The sequence below is a fragment of the Nicotiana tabacum genome, chromosome 17 (assembly GCF_000715075.1).
Source record: "Nicotiana tabacum cultivar K326 chromosome 17, ASM71507v2, whole genome shotgun sequence".
Taxonomy (NCBI): Eukaryota; Viridiplantae; Streptophyta; class Magnoliopsida; order Solanales; family Solanaceae; genus Nicotiana; species Nicotiana tabacum.
In genome coordinates, this window is record NC_134096.1 from 81,533,472 (window position 1) to 81,548,211 (window position 14,740).

A 14,740-nucleotide genomic window follows, 5' to 3' on the forward strand; every position below is an offset into this window, starting at 1 on the left:
ATTTGCGTTTGGTGGAGATTGAGGGCTGGCATTGTGGTGGGTTGTCCAAGGGGAAACCCCAATAAAACTTTACACTTGACAGTAGCTAAGTCCACCCTTAGGTCATTTGGATTGAGAGACTGGACTAGCAATGGTATGGCTTTCTACAACTACAACACCAATTCAGAATCAGGCTCGCTTTGCTTGTTTGATTTTATTTTTGCAAATAGTTTATATGAATATATGGGATTCAATCTTTTGGTACAAGTTATTTCATTCTACTTTTCGGTACAAAAATCATTTTTATGAATACAATGAAATTGGAACACACAACTAAGTATAACAAAAGAGCTAAGCTTTAAAGCATGAGATGTCAGCCATTCCAATGCTTAAGACAGTAAACATGAGTTTTAATTATTTGACTTTAATCTATGGAAAAACACTGTATCGCTAGCTTATTAGGTAGAAAGTAGTATTGGGCCTTTACAGTGGGCCTGTGACTGTAAAAGGCCCATAATCCCCAGTTGGCCCGCTGAAGCATCTGGTGATCCGGTTCACTTAAAGATGGACCCCCACAGGCTAACCGACGCCTATTCCCAACAAATAAATAAATAAATAAATGCTATAGACTTAACATGTTACAATTATTAGCTTTTTAAGGAACGGCCTGATCCACTCGTTGTACATTTAGCATATTCAAACTAGGGTTTAATAAACCATACTACGAATTAATTTTTATGATTGGCGTGGTCTAGTCAATATTGGATAGATATGTAAAAAGCATAAGTCACCAAATATAACAGCAGACACATTTTTTTATAACAGTCTTTACCAAAATACATCTGTTAATTTTCAACGCCGGAGCAAGGAGGCCGTGCATAGAGATAACACAAGGATAATAAATGGAGAGCGCCGCCGTGTTCGCCGGCCTTCAGCCTAATCCCGGCCACCATCACCACCTTCTTGCTCCATCACGAAGTGCTATTAAGCTTCTTCCTCCTCCTGTCACCGATAAACACCACTTTTGTCCTCTTCCTCTCAAGGTTCTTTTTTCTTTTCTTCTCAGCTATTGAAATGTCGTTTACTCGTGGGTTTCGATTGAACTTGTTGATGGTTAATGGATACGTGTTTGTTTGTTGTTAGCTAATGTGTACGTGGCTACATAAATCCGTGCATGCCTATGGTTTGTGTTTAGATTGGCTCATTCGTGTAGATTTGGTTAATTTTGTGTGTTGAAATTTGTATTGCAGCTTCAGAAGCAGTCGCATTATGCTTCTTGCATTAATGATAACGCCATAAACAATGGAAATACACTTCGTGTGGCATCTCCGGCAAGGTATTTTTGCTTTTTTCTGTCGGCTTCTATTTCTTTTAATTTTAGTATTCAGATGTCCTGCTCTTAAAGCATATATACTGAATCCTAATTGTGTTGTATCGTGTGTGTAATTGGCAATTACTACTTTTTAATGGTGCATGACCGTAGAATACTCTAGATTAAGGAAATAGAATCAGGTTCATGTGACAAATTGTTGATAGAGAATTTAGAGATCTTTTTGGTCTTGTCTGTTCCCCATCTGCATTTAGGTACCTACATTGAGCAGAACCTGGCAACATGTAGAAACTTTTAGGACCGTTCTGCTCTCAGCTGCATTTAGGTGACAACAAAAATTACACAATGATGCTACTTCTCTTTTGCCACTTTTGCCTTCTTCTATACTCATGATTTATTTTAGAGAGAGAGATTGAACTTGGAATATGTTAGTAACTATTTTCTTGTCCTTTCACACAACCAGTGGTGGTAGTAATTAAGCTATCAACTTATGAAAAAAATGCTCACTACTATGAACTAGTGACACATGACCTGAACAAACTTGCATAGAATCTTATACTTTCAGGGGCTTGATAAAAAAAAATTCTTTTACTTTCAGGGGGCTTGATCTTAAAACATTCTACTTAGTTTCCTTAACCTTAAAACTCTAGCATCATAGGCTAGTCATTCTAGATGTCTAAGATTATACGTTTTTGAAGAACAGAAATGCCTTAACATATTAATCAATTATCTGAAGGACAACGGTGTCATGGAATGCTATTTACAGTGTGAAAGGGAAGTGATTACTTCCTCCAATGCAAGTACCATCAGAATGCATCAATTAAAAAGAGAAAAAAAAACTTCTTGGTAGAGCTCGCGGACTTAGTCAAATGCAGTTTCCATGTGGGTCATACAGTTATTTAATTTACAGACGATCTGTGAAGTGGCTCTACATCTTTTGCATTACTTGTATATTGCTTTCCACATAACTGATAAGATCTTTGTTTTTATAACAGCAACATAACATCTGAATTGGCCGACATTGATTGGGACAACCTTGGGTTTGGCTTTATGCCTACTGATTATATGTATGTCATGAAATGTTCGCAAGGTGAAAACTTTTCTAAGGGTGAATTACAGCGTTTCGGTAACATTGAATTGAGCCCATCTGCTGGAATATTAAATTATGGACAGGTTAGTTTTTATCCTTTTGTATTATGACAGTATCTCACGAAACCTTTCTTATTCTTAAATATATTTCTTCTTTGTTACTCATTTGAATGGTTACTGATTCACTTCATGTGTCAGAGTCACTAAAAATTCTATTGGAAATATTAACAGGGATTGTTCGAAGGTTTAAAAGCATATCGAAAACATGATGGCAATATATTGTTGTTTCGACCTGAGGAAAATGCAATGCGCTTGAAGATGGGTGCTGAACGCATGTGTATGCCTTCACCGTCTGTTGAACAGTTTGTGGAAGCAGTAAAAGCCACTGTTTTAGCAAATGAAAGATGGGTAATGTGTTACTTCTCTTCAATTAAAAATTATGTTATTGAGTGACTCGTGCGCCCACTAAATCCTTTTTTCTTTGCTTACTTCAGATTCCTCCTCCAGGAAAAGGTTCATTGTACATAAGACCTCTGCTTATGGGGAGTGGAGCTGTCCTTGGTCTTGCACCGGCTCCTGAGTACACATTTCTGATTTATGTATCTCCTGTTGGAAATTATTTCAAGGTATTTTTTCTGGATCCTTGGTTTTTCTGATCCATGCTTATTACTGGTTTTAGTGTACCTTCTCCTTTTAGTGCTTGCTTCTGCCAATAAAGACTCTAGTTTCTGCATGTCAATATTTGAAATACAGCTCAGACTATTAAATGTTTGATATGTAGTTAAACTATCTTTTTTATTTGATAATTGCTAAGTGAGCATCATGAGAAAAGCTAGAGTTACAATATCAGTCTGGTCTCAGTGTATCTTCTCTTTTTAGTGCTTGCTTCTGCCTATAAAAAAACTAGCTTCTGCATGTCAATATTCGAAGTACAGCTCAGACTATTAAATTTTTGAAATGTAGTTAAACTGTCTTCGTTAGTTTGATAATTGCTGACTGAGTATCATGAGAAAAGATAGAGTTACAATGTCGGAGTGTAAGTTATATCAAAATAGTTAACTTTTACTATGATATATCTCATTAGTCATTGGAATACCTTCAACTAGCTATGAGATCTTGAAACTTTGAGTGTGGTATATAAGTCCTTGACATGATGGATTTTAGCAAATAATTTGGGACTGAGAAAAGGGGAGGTATCTCAACAGCAGTTACTGGAACAACTTAGATACTTATACAAAAGTAAAAATAAGTTACTATTTTTTTAAATCTTTTGAAAAGTTGTACGAATGTAAAAAAAAATTGACTGCAAGACAATCTCACAACCTAAAACACAAAAGAGGATGGTGTCCATGGTCCAGAATTTAGAAAGGACTGGAGGATTGTAGTTTTGTTGTTTATTATCAAAAGGTTTGAAAAATAAACATGAAAATTTTACAACAATCATGCTTATTTTTCAAACCTTTTGATAATCATGTTATATGGCAGGTCCCTCTCTCTGCTCATCTGTTTCCCTTTTTTCTTTGTCCGCAGGAAGGTTTGGCACCAATAAATTTGGTAGTTGAGACTGAAATGCACCGCGCAACCCCTGGTGGTACCGGAGGCGTCAAGACTGTTGGAAATTATGCTGCAGTAAGCTATCCTTGTGGAGCTTTAGTTTATTAGAATATTTGTTTGAGTAAAGCACAAATTTATCTGCCAAACGCCTTAATTGTAGCCTTAGCCCTTAGTTACATTTTCTTCATAGAGATTCACAAGAATTAACAACCATGAGTTCCCACTTGAGCTTCTTTATGTCATCCTCATCTTTTTGTATTTCACAAAGATATGATCAAATATTTTGCAATTAGTTTTCCCCTTACACTTCGATATCTCTCTTAACAAGTTTGTGAAGTCATTTTCTAAGAATTGTTTGAATTCTTACGCAATTGACCTAACTGGAGTTCCTTCATGTATTTTGGACTACACTTCATGTCATTACTTCACATGTATCAAAGGTGAAGAACATTAATCTAGTTTTTGCCTACACATATGTAAAAAGAAATGCGAGATGGATTCAACAACAACAACAATAAACCCAGCATAATCCCATACTAGGGGTCTGGGGAGGGTAGTGGGTACGCAGCCTTACCCCTACCCTTTAAAGGGAGATAGACCGTTTCCGATAGACCCTCGGCTTAAGGAGCGAGATGGATTCATGGGAAGAAATGCTACTTGCACAGTTCACTAATTGTTGATATTTTATCAAGTTTGCCATCCTTGATGATTTATTTTCATCTTTGGGTTTTAACTGTAGGTTCTGAAGGCACAGAGTGCTGCTAAAGCAAAAGGCTATTCCGATGTTTTGTACCTCGATAGTGTTCAGAAAAGATACCTAGAAGAGGTTTCCTCTTGCAATGTCTTTATTGTGAAGGTATAAAGTTAGGCCAATACTCCGTGTCCTCCTTGTAAGATATTTTGTGGTGCCTGAATGAGAATGTGATACTGGTTTTGTAGAAGTAACCAATGACATAAGAACTTTATTTTCGATAGAGAAGACAAAAAATTTCTTTCTGAATATGTTCTTGCAAAAAATTCTTTTATGCCTTTTACCTTTATTCTTTTTGTCTTAATTATGAACATGTGGGTTTTCTGCTAATAGATGGACTTTTGTAATGTCTTAGCTTTTCAGTTATCACAATCTTTTCATAAGTTTTGGTTCTTGTATTTGAAAGTTCAACCCTTGATACATACGTTCTATTTTTACACTTAGACTTGGTTTTGTAGAAGATAATGTCTTATTAATATGTGAGCTAATATTCTGTGGATTTGTTAATCAATTTAATCTTCTGGTAGTCTAGAGAAGAATTGTCTCTACTGATCACCCAAAAAAAGAGATCTTAGGATTCTTGTGTGCAAAATCTTTTTCGACTTTTATCTACACAAAATCTTTTTTTTAAGCTTTCTCAAAGATTTGCATAGGACTTATTATTATTACTCCCTGTGTTCCAATTGTTTAGCATTATTTCCTTGTTATTCTCTCCTAAAAAATTGGTATATTTCAATATTTGGAAACAGTCAATTTTAAAATTCATTTTACCTTTAATAAGAAGCTTTTATAGCTACAAAAATGTGATGGCATGTTTAAGACCACTAGTTTCAAAAATCTTATTGCCACACAAATGTTCTTTAAGACCAAAAGTTTTAAGATTCCATTTTCTTTTTAACTTTGTGTAAAACTATGCCAAACAAATTGGAACAAGGGATTATTTTATTTATTTGTTTGTTGCACATGGATATATGTAACTATGAGTTCTCTGAACAATCTCTTTACTTAAATCGATATGAAACTGTCATATTAATGAAGGCAACTATGTTATTTGATACCATGTTTCCAGGGTAATCTGATAGTAACTCCTGCAATTAAAGGGACAATTCTACCTGGTATTACACGAAAGAGCATAATTGATGTAGCTCTTAGTCAAGGATTCGAGGTACCCCAGATTGTTTTCAACATAATATGCTTGCACTTATGCTAATGCTGGTTTAAATTCTGTTTATTTTTTGTGGTAGATAGTTTCATTCTTAATTTATTTAGTGACTGTCATATAAAAATATTAAGATGTTTGATAGACTTTAGGAAATTGACCAATGCTTGATTAAAATTATCACATAATTACTAAACTAAGTTTGGATTGGATCTACAAACTAGATTTGTTTTCCGCCATTTCTAGGAGTATTTTGCCCCTGGTTAGTGGTATTAAAATGCTCTGATATTCTCTCTAAGTTTGATGAAAAGGGGCCATTTTATCTGCCAATAGTATTGGCCCAATACAATTATCACTGATGATCTATTTTTCCCAATTCGCTTCTTCCTTTTTCTTCCTCTCAGCTCCAGCTATCCGCATTCTCCCAATGACCTCCTGTGAGTGTTAACTACCCCAGCAACCATCTGGTCACCATGTCCCCCCTCCCCCTCCCCAAAACAATCCCCTTACCATCAGTGTCTTCTCTTTTGTCTTCTTTACCTTGTGCCGGAACTACGCCTCCCCTAATCCATCTTAGTCACCTTGCCTCCCATAAATTTGCCTCCCATCTCTGTTAGTCATCCTTGCCATCGCTCTTCCTCTCTTGACTATTTCTTTTTCTTATACTTGTTCATGAACTTTATCCTTTTTTTCTTAGTTTTCTTTTTCATTTGCAGGAGGGAGGGGGTCCTCTTCTTTTCTGCATTTTCTTTTCCTTTTTTCGAGGTGCCTTTGTTGATCCAAGACCCCAGGATGCACAACATGTTACCGAGCAGCCCATAATAAGATCCCCTAGTCTTTACCCATAAGGAAGATTCAAACTTATTGTGTTATATTTTTTATGAACCATAGTCTAGAAGGCTCTGAAGCATTGTTTTTTTACAAAATCAAAATGACGATATAATCGAGATCAGTGAAACTGAGATCAGTGAAACTAATACCTGGGAAGCTATAATTTTTACAATGACTAAGCATTATAAACTAAGTTGGTCGGATTCTTCACTTTCAATGCCGCACCCGTGTCGACACGACGTGGGTGTGGGTGTGGGATCCGTGTCGGATCTGGTCAACCGATTTTGGGTACTGTGACCAAAATCAACGGAGAAATTTGGGACAAATACAATGATTTTTGAAAACAAATCAAAAGCTAGGGTGATATGGAAGAAAATCGAATACCTTGTATATATAAATTTCTATGTCAATCCTTTTCCTTTTATCTCCTTCTAAAATTCTACTCTTGTTCAATATTTTCTCCTTCTCGGAATACCTTGTAAGTTTTCCACATAATGTCTCATAATTTAGACATATTTTTATAACTCTATTTTTAAATAATTGAATTATTTTTAACCAAATCCCCGCACCCGTATCCGTACCCTCGAATCTTTAAATTTAGATCATGAAGGATCTGACCTCTAGATCCGCACCCGTATCGGACACCCGCACCCGAGTTCGAGCAACTTAGATTATAAATATTGAGGATTGAACATGTGAATGAAGTGAGGCACTTAAGGAAGTGTTGGTGGTGAATATCCTTCATAGAGAATCATGTTTGCCATTAGAATTCCACTATTTTCACTAAGTCTCTTACTGGTTCTCGTATTAGTTACATGTGTAACAAGCTCGGTACATATGATGTGTATGCACCGGCTTGAGGGGGAGTGTTAGTTTATAGATATGTATAGTGTAGTCTTGTCCCACATTGGAAGAGGAGTAATATCTCCTTGTAGTGTATAGCTATAAATAGGGACCTCTTGTATTGTATTTATCATCCAATATCAATAACATATTTTCTCCCGTGCCTTCTCACATGGTATCAGAGCATTAGTGAGAAAAGATCGTTGTGCGTCATTCCAGCGTTAACCGGGAAGAAAGAACTTAGTCATCGTGTAATTTTTCCGGTGACCTAAGGCTTGTCTAAGTGAAAGTCACTTTCTGTCGGTGTTGTGCTAAAACCAACACCACCATCAGGTAGATCACCCTCCGACTACCAACCCCTTGAAATTTTATCCGGCAGAAAAGCCGCCACGCTCCTCCACGCGCCGGAAACAACTTTTCCGGCGAGGGTTCCGGCCACTTTCCGGCCATTTTTTCGCGAAGCTTCTTCAGGACAGTGTGTTCTCCTCAAAATTCCGAGCCTACCCATCTAATTCAAATCAAATTCCGGCCACTTTTATATTTTTCCGGCGTGAACAGTGACTTTTCTGGCCATTTTTTGAAAATATTTCTTCAGGACAGCTTGCTCACAAAGGAATTCCGAGTCTATCCATCCTGGTTACAACAAATTCCGACAACTTTGGAATTTTCCCGCGAGCTACAGTGTTTCCGGCGTGAACAGTGTTCCGGCGCAGAACAGTGTTCTGTTTTCCTGCTGTAAACAGTGTTTTTCAAGCTATTTCTTCAGCTACTACTACAAATTGTAGCGACATGGGGACCGATGCTTTGAATAGTCGGATGGTTTCTTTAGCAGAGTATATTGAGTTCCTTCAGTATAAAGCATGTAAGCAGACATCGTCTGAGATAGCTTCTGTTGTTCAAACAGGTAATAGCGTGACTTGTTTCTCCCAATCTTCATCCTCTGAATTTTGGGTCATTGATTCAGGTGCATCAGATCATATTTCTGGTAACAAATCTCTTTTCACTACTATTTCGTATTCTCAATCTCTTCCAAAAGTCACAATGGCCAATGGGTCTCAAACCATGGCAACTGCAATAGGTCAAGCAAGCCCACTTCCTTCCTTACCTTTAAATTCAGTCCTTTATGTTCCCAATAGTCCTTTTAATCTCATAGCTGTTAGTCGCTTAGCCAAATCACTTAAATGCGTTGTTTTATTTCTTGATGACCATGTTTTTATACAGGAATGCAGTACGGGGCGGATTATTGGTACCGGGCGTGAATCAAACGGACTTTATTACCTTATCCTTGCTAAATCACATGGACTCACATCTTGTCTTCCTTCTACAACTTGTCCTGTTACTGATTCACCAGATTTATTACATAAACGGTTGGGACATCCCAGTTTGTCAAAACTTCAGAAAATGGTATCCGGTTTATCTCACTTGTCAGCTCTAGAGTGTGAGTCATGTCAGCTTGGTAAGCATACCCGCTCCCATTTCCCTCGACGTCTTGATAATCGAGCAGTCACTTTTTACTTTAGTCCATTCAGATATTTGGGAAGCTATAATTTTTACAATGACTAAGCATTATAAACTAAGTTGCTCGGACTCTTCACTTTCAATGCCGCACCCGTGTCGACACGACGTGGGTGTGGGTGTGGGATCCGTGTCGGATCTGGTCAACCGATTTTGGGTACTTTGACCAAAATCAACGGAGAAATTTGGGACAAATACAATGATTTTTGAAAACAAATCAAAAGCTAGGATGATATGGAAGAAAATCGAATACCTTGTATATATAAATTTCTATGTCAATCCTTTTCCTTTTATCTCCTTCTAAAATTCTACTCTTGTTCAATATTTTCTCCTTCTCGGAATACCTTGTAAGTTTTTCACATAATGTCTCATAATTTAGACATATTTTTATAACTCTATTTTTAAATAATTGAATTATTTTTAACCAAATCCCCGCACCTGGATCCGTACCCTCGAATCTTTAAATTTAGATCATGAAGGATCTGACCTCTAGATCCGCACCCGTATCGGACACCCGCACCCGAGTTCGAGCAACTTAGATTATAAATATTGAGGATTGAACATGTGAATGAAGTGAGGCACTTAAGGAAGTGTTGGTGGTGAATATCCTTCATAGAGAATCATGTTTGCCATTAGAATTCCACTATTTCACGTATACACCTAGTATGCCGGGCTTTCTCATCACATCGATAAAAAATTATCTTCACAAAAGAATAAAAAGAGGTGAGACACATTAGCATCAAAATGTCTGACGTATCTTTCAAAGTTAAGCAACCAGAACATTGATTTTCTGTTGCTTAAATCACCTGTGTAGACATCATTTGTTTTGAATAACTCTGACTTATATGTTTATCTTCTTGCTAGTAGGATGTTAAGAAATTCCTCTGAATTCAGCTTACTACAATAAGTCAGCTTTTTTCTTCTACCTCACCAAATTTATGTCGGGGTCACTTGGAAAACCTGGGAAAAAGAAAAGGCTGGCCTGCAGCGAGGGGAACTGCATGCGCCGCACGGGCTATTCGGTGCCGCTGAAGAGCGTAAGAAAGTCGGCCCGTGACACGTGGTGTCAGAGCTGATAAAGGCCATACTATGCCATGACGATGTCAAGGAAAGCAGTTGAGATGACGAGTGCATTTTGGATGTTAGTGCGGAGATCACGTCAAAGCAGATATCGAGAACCCGATACTACTGGTCGAAGAAAGAAATGGGTGACTCCAATTTCTTTCGAAAGTCTGTGCTTCTATTGAATGTGGTGATATGCCGATGAGTCGGGTGGTCAAGAAAAGGCCATGTTTGCCAGGTCGAGCAACCGTATTGCAAAGAGTGGGAGCTGTGGACTATAAACTTTGGGCATGATTGCATCGGAGATCTTGCCAAGGATGCGTGCATCGCATCACTTGAGTGTCTTTCCTGCGGGATAGACTTGTGGACTGCCTGAGGGCATTGAGAGGAGCCAAACCATTGTCATGGGGAGGCCTAGTGCTGAAATGCCAAGGTGAGGAGACGGATTCGAAGGAAATAGCGAAGCTTCAGAATTGGGCGGATTTCCAAGTTGGAACGTGTCATTCTGGAAAGGGGTACGCCGAATGATCGGGGACCATTGAGATGGGGCTAAGTGCGAAGCACACCGGACCGGGAAGCCGTGCTAGCAGAACTAAGAGAGTTCTTGACTATAGGGCGAGTACAGACGTACTACCGGGAACATTGGGTACTTGCTGAGGAAGTGGCAGTTGGAAAACAAAGAGCTTTGTTCGTGAATGTGGCGATGCTATAACTTTGAGAATGTAGTACTCACCAAGAGTACGTCCCAAGAGCTGGCCGAATGCCAAGTGGGACGAGAGCGCTGAGAAGTATCCTTGATGTGTCATCGGGGACGATGACAGAATGAGTGTGGGAGGATGTCACAACCCGCATTTTGGGGTTGTAATTTCGTTCGGAACCGGTGAGAAAAGGTCCTTCTGATTCTCTAGCGTAGACAAGTCTATTCAGGAACCTTGGGCTTTTTAATTTTAAGCATATATAAGGGGGTATAGGTGTTGAAAGCTCAACCTGCCTCTTCCGTGCGTGCTGCCACCAAGCCGTACAGAATGAGCGACCTTGAGGGGGACCTCAAGGGCCTGCCTGGACAACTCAAAGGAGTGTCATAGGTATCCATACGAGTTTGGGAACTCTATGGACGGTGCGATGCCTTAGGGCTAGCGTTGGGCACCAAACGGGCGCTGGAGGCTCGACGTGTGGGACGGGTATGCCCCGCGGGCTACCGAAATATTGGAAGAAGACCTCCGTGCCGATTGGATACTTGAAGCACCTATCTTCGGGGCTTCATGTGTCGACTTGTGAGCATGGCTCGGGTTCAGCCATGCGAGCAAGGGTCCGTTGGCCTAGACGTGCAGTTGTGGGGCGACACTGCACTATACGGGATGGACGTGTGTCGCGAGGGCCATGTATGGGCATGCCACGAAAGAAGCACATAACAATGGCCAAGGACTAAAGGTTGCCTTACTCAGGTGAAGCACAAGTAGGGTGCAGATGTACGAGGTGAGTGTCAAGCTTGAGGATTGGACTGTGCACGCGAGGGCGATGCTCAGTGTCCGGCGAAGGACAAGACATGTCCTTAGCCAACCCCAGGGCGCACATGGATTATGATCCTAAGATGAAAAACGCCACAGCTAGTCGAGGCCAAGAGCCTAGACATCATACGGGCGACACAGTTGGAGCGAGCCTCCTAGGCAAGCTTCACCACATGCACAGGATCGTGCTTGGAAAACGTGGGAAAAAGGAAAGGCTGGCCTGCAGCGAGGGGAACTGCAGGCGCCGCACGAGCTATTCGGTGCCGCTGACGAGCGTAAGAAAGTGGCCCGTGACATCAGTGAGTAATAATACTTAACCACAACCGTTTTTAATGGGGACAAGTCAGAAAACATGCCATATATAATATGCAACAAAATGCCCATTTAAAAACGATAAACAATAATCAGTCTTATGTATTTCCTGTAAACAAAAATCAATTTAACAATTCGATAATAAACTCGGGAATTACTATTTCATGTCAAATATTCATGTTTGGGAGGTTTCTAAGAGTGGATCATGTAATGGGTAATAACTGTGGACCTCTTCGCAAGAAGTCAAATATAATAGTAGTCCCTACTCCAGAAAAATCAGTAATTGTATGCTAGTTCTACCTCCCGTTAGCTACAGGATCCTTCAAAGTCTCCTATTTATACTTGTCTTTGTAATCAGTCAATACTTACATGAAAATATTTTTAAAACAGTACAGGGCATTTCAGTTCTTATCAAATCATGTAATTTCATTCGGTAACGGTAAAGTATGTCTAGTAGCAGTGAGAATATTTAAAATAACGGTAATCATCTCAAATAAATATTTCGATATCATATCAAGTAAAGAACTTGTCCCACATGCAAATTCAGAATATTCGATAACACTTTTTTTTTTAAAATCATGTATAAATCATGCAAGTTATAGGAACACAAATTGCGGTAAGGTTACTACTCACAGTACTCATGCCGAAATACCAACAGCGTCAACTCGTGCAATCTGTACGACCTCCTTCAGTCAATCTTTAATCACATCATATCGATCTCGTATCAATTTTGTTGTTTAGGCTAATCCGTAACTAATTTACAATATCCAACTCTTGGAGTTTCCTGTTGATTCTCAATTATTTTTTTTAAGTTGGATTCGCCTGTGCGAAACCAATTCTATATCTTAATCATGCTCATTAAGTCATATGTAAATTTTTGAGATTTTACTGTAGAAAACATAATTCCATATTACTTTTAAAAACTTCTAAAACATGCTTAAGTTAAATAATTGCACTATGTCATCATGGAAGCAATTTTCTGTAAGGAGTTCTTCACTCAAATTGATCTTTAATCTATCAATTTCAACCATTTCATAGAACATATTCATCTGATTTTAATACCACATGATGCCCGATATGCGCACAAGTCTAAACCAAATAGAACCACTGTCCATAATAAAAAATTTTCCCAGTACCCTATGAAGTTTCATAAATCAAAGAACAAGGGAAACAAAACTATAGAGAAGAACTTACCCTTCTTTAGTTGAAAGAGACCTGCCACAATTTACTTAAGCTTTAAAGCTTCTTGCTATTTGGTTTCGATTGTTTGATGAATCTAAAACCTTTGCCGATAGGTTTAGTTGTGGCAGAAGCTTTGGCTTCGTTTCCCTCAATCCCCTTTTCTGTTCTTGTTTAGTCTTTCCTATTGGGCTTTATCCTTTTTTATTATTATTATTATTATTATTATTATTATTATTTTTTTTTGTTTAAGCTATTAAATGACTAGTATGCCCTAACTTAAATATGGGGGTATTACAGCATCACTACTATTCTGATACCATGATGTCAATTTGTAGGTTGAGGAACGACTGGTGTCCGTGGACGAATTGCTTGATGCTGATGAAGTTTTTTGTACGGGAACAGCAGTGGTTGTTTCTCCTGTGGGTAGCATTACTCATCAAGGGAAAAGGTATACACATATTTTTTGGTTTGGTTTTGTTTTACCCAGCTGATGATGCATCAAATGATGTTTTCCTGTATATATTGATTGTGTCGATGTGTGATTCTAATATGTGCGCATCTATACTAGATATCAATTCTTATTGGAGTTACTTTTGCAGGGTAACATATGGAAATAATGGGGTTGGTCTTGTGTCTCAGCAATTATACTCTGCACTTACTAGGCTACAAATGGGACTCACAGAGGATAAGATGGGTTGGATTGTCGAGCTTAAGTGAGCTTCCAATCAAGAGTAGTATTTTCTGTTGGTGCAAAAAATTTTAACTTGGAAGTTTTCAGACACTTGTGATCCAGAATGTATCTTGATTATTCATCCCATGATGCTTGTCAAGTATATCTGTGTATTTGATATGTATCCTTCATCTATAAATAGTCATTTCCACCCAAAATTTGCTGATTACTCGTAAAATTTTGTTATTTCACAAAATCACCGTCATCTGGTTGTTGCACAGTAAATAACTTTATGTCAGAAAACGTCAAAGGACAATATGTTCTGAACTTGGGTCGTCTGTTATGACATACCAATGGTTATCTGGAAGCTGGAAGAGGACACTTAATTTAAGCAAGTTGGAATTTCGAGATCTTCCTAGTGAATTTCTTATTATCCCATAAGTTTTTGCAAGTAGAATGAAGGGAAATTAATACTATATGGCCTATAATGAACTAGCATGTGAATAGCATAGTGTGGCATCTTCTAAAGAGTTTAAACTTGCGAAGAAGAAAGACCAAACCCAGAAATCTATTGATTGAGCGTTGATCATTAGACTATCCAACATTGACATTGGTGAACCTTGCAAAACTGCCAAGTTGGTACATGGTGTGGGTCGTTGACTAGGAGCGGGATTAAGTTTACGGTGTAGAAAAGGTGGACAATCAAATTTTTTGCTGATTCCCTGCTCTACATTGTTTGATTGTTGTAAATCCTGTCTCCATTAAAAGTTGTAAATCCTAACACCAAACAAAATTTAACTTTTCTCCATTTGACATGCTTTGATCATTTATGGATTCTATGCGAGATTCAGATTTGTGCGACATATGAGCGGATTACATTATCAATGGGACAACAGAGAAGTTTGACTTCAAAGTAAGTTTGAAAAGTTGACAGAGTAAGTTCATTGTTGGAAAT

The 14,740-nt window shown here is 38.4% G+C and overlaps 1 protein-coding gene across 1 annotated transcript; it reads left to right on the forward strand.

The window, feature by feature from the left end:
- Positions 1–656: 656 nt before the first annotated feature.
- LOC107789775 (branched-chain amino acid aminotransferase 2, chloroplastic) lies at positions 657–14,003 on the forward strand. Its single transcript, XM_075234545.1, has 10 exons — positions 657–1,022; positions 1,230–1,315; positions 2,305–2,482; positions 2,630–2,806; positions 2,893–3,024; positions 3,929–4,027; positions 4,692–4,808; positions 5,773–5,868; positions 13,451–13,563; positions 13,715–14,003. The coding sequence occupies exons 1-10, from the start codon at positions 882–884 to the stop codon at positions 13,830–13,832; spliced, it is 1,257 nt and encodes a 418-aa protein (XP_075090646.1). The 5' UTR covers positions 657–881; the 3' UTR covers positions 13,833–14,003.
- Positions 14,004–14,740: the final 737 nt, after the last annotated feature.

Excerpts from the sequence above, each read along its gene's own strand:
- LOC107789775 (XM_075234545.1), top strand. The coding sequence starts at position 882 with ATGGAGAGCGCCGCCGTGTTCGCCGGCCTTCAGCCTAATCCCGGCCAC. Across the intron at positions 3,025-3,928 it reads CTGTTGGAAATTATTTCAAG|GAAGGTTTGGCACCAATAAA; the intron begins GTATTTTTTCTG and ends CTTTGTCCGCAG. Across the intron at positions 13,564-13,714 it reads ATTACTCATCAAGGGAAAAG|GGTAACATATGGAAATAATG; the intron begins GTATACACATAT and ends TTACTTTTGCAG.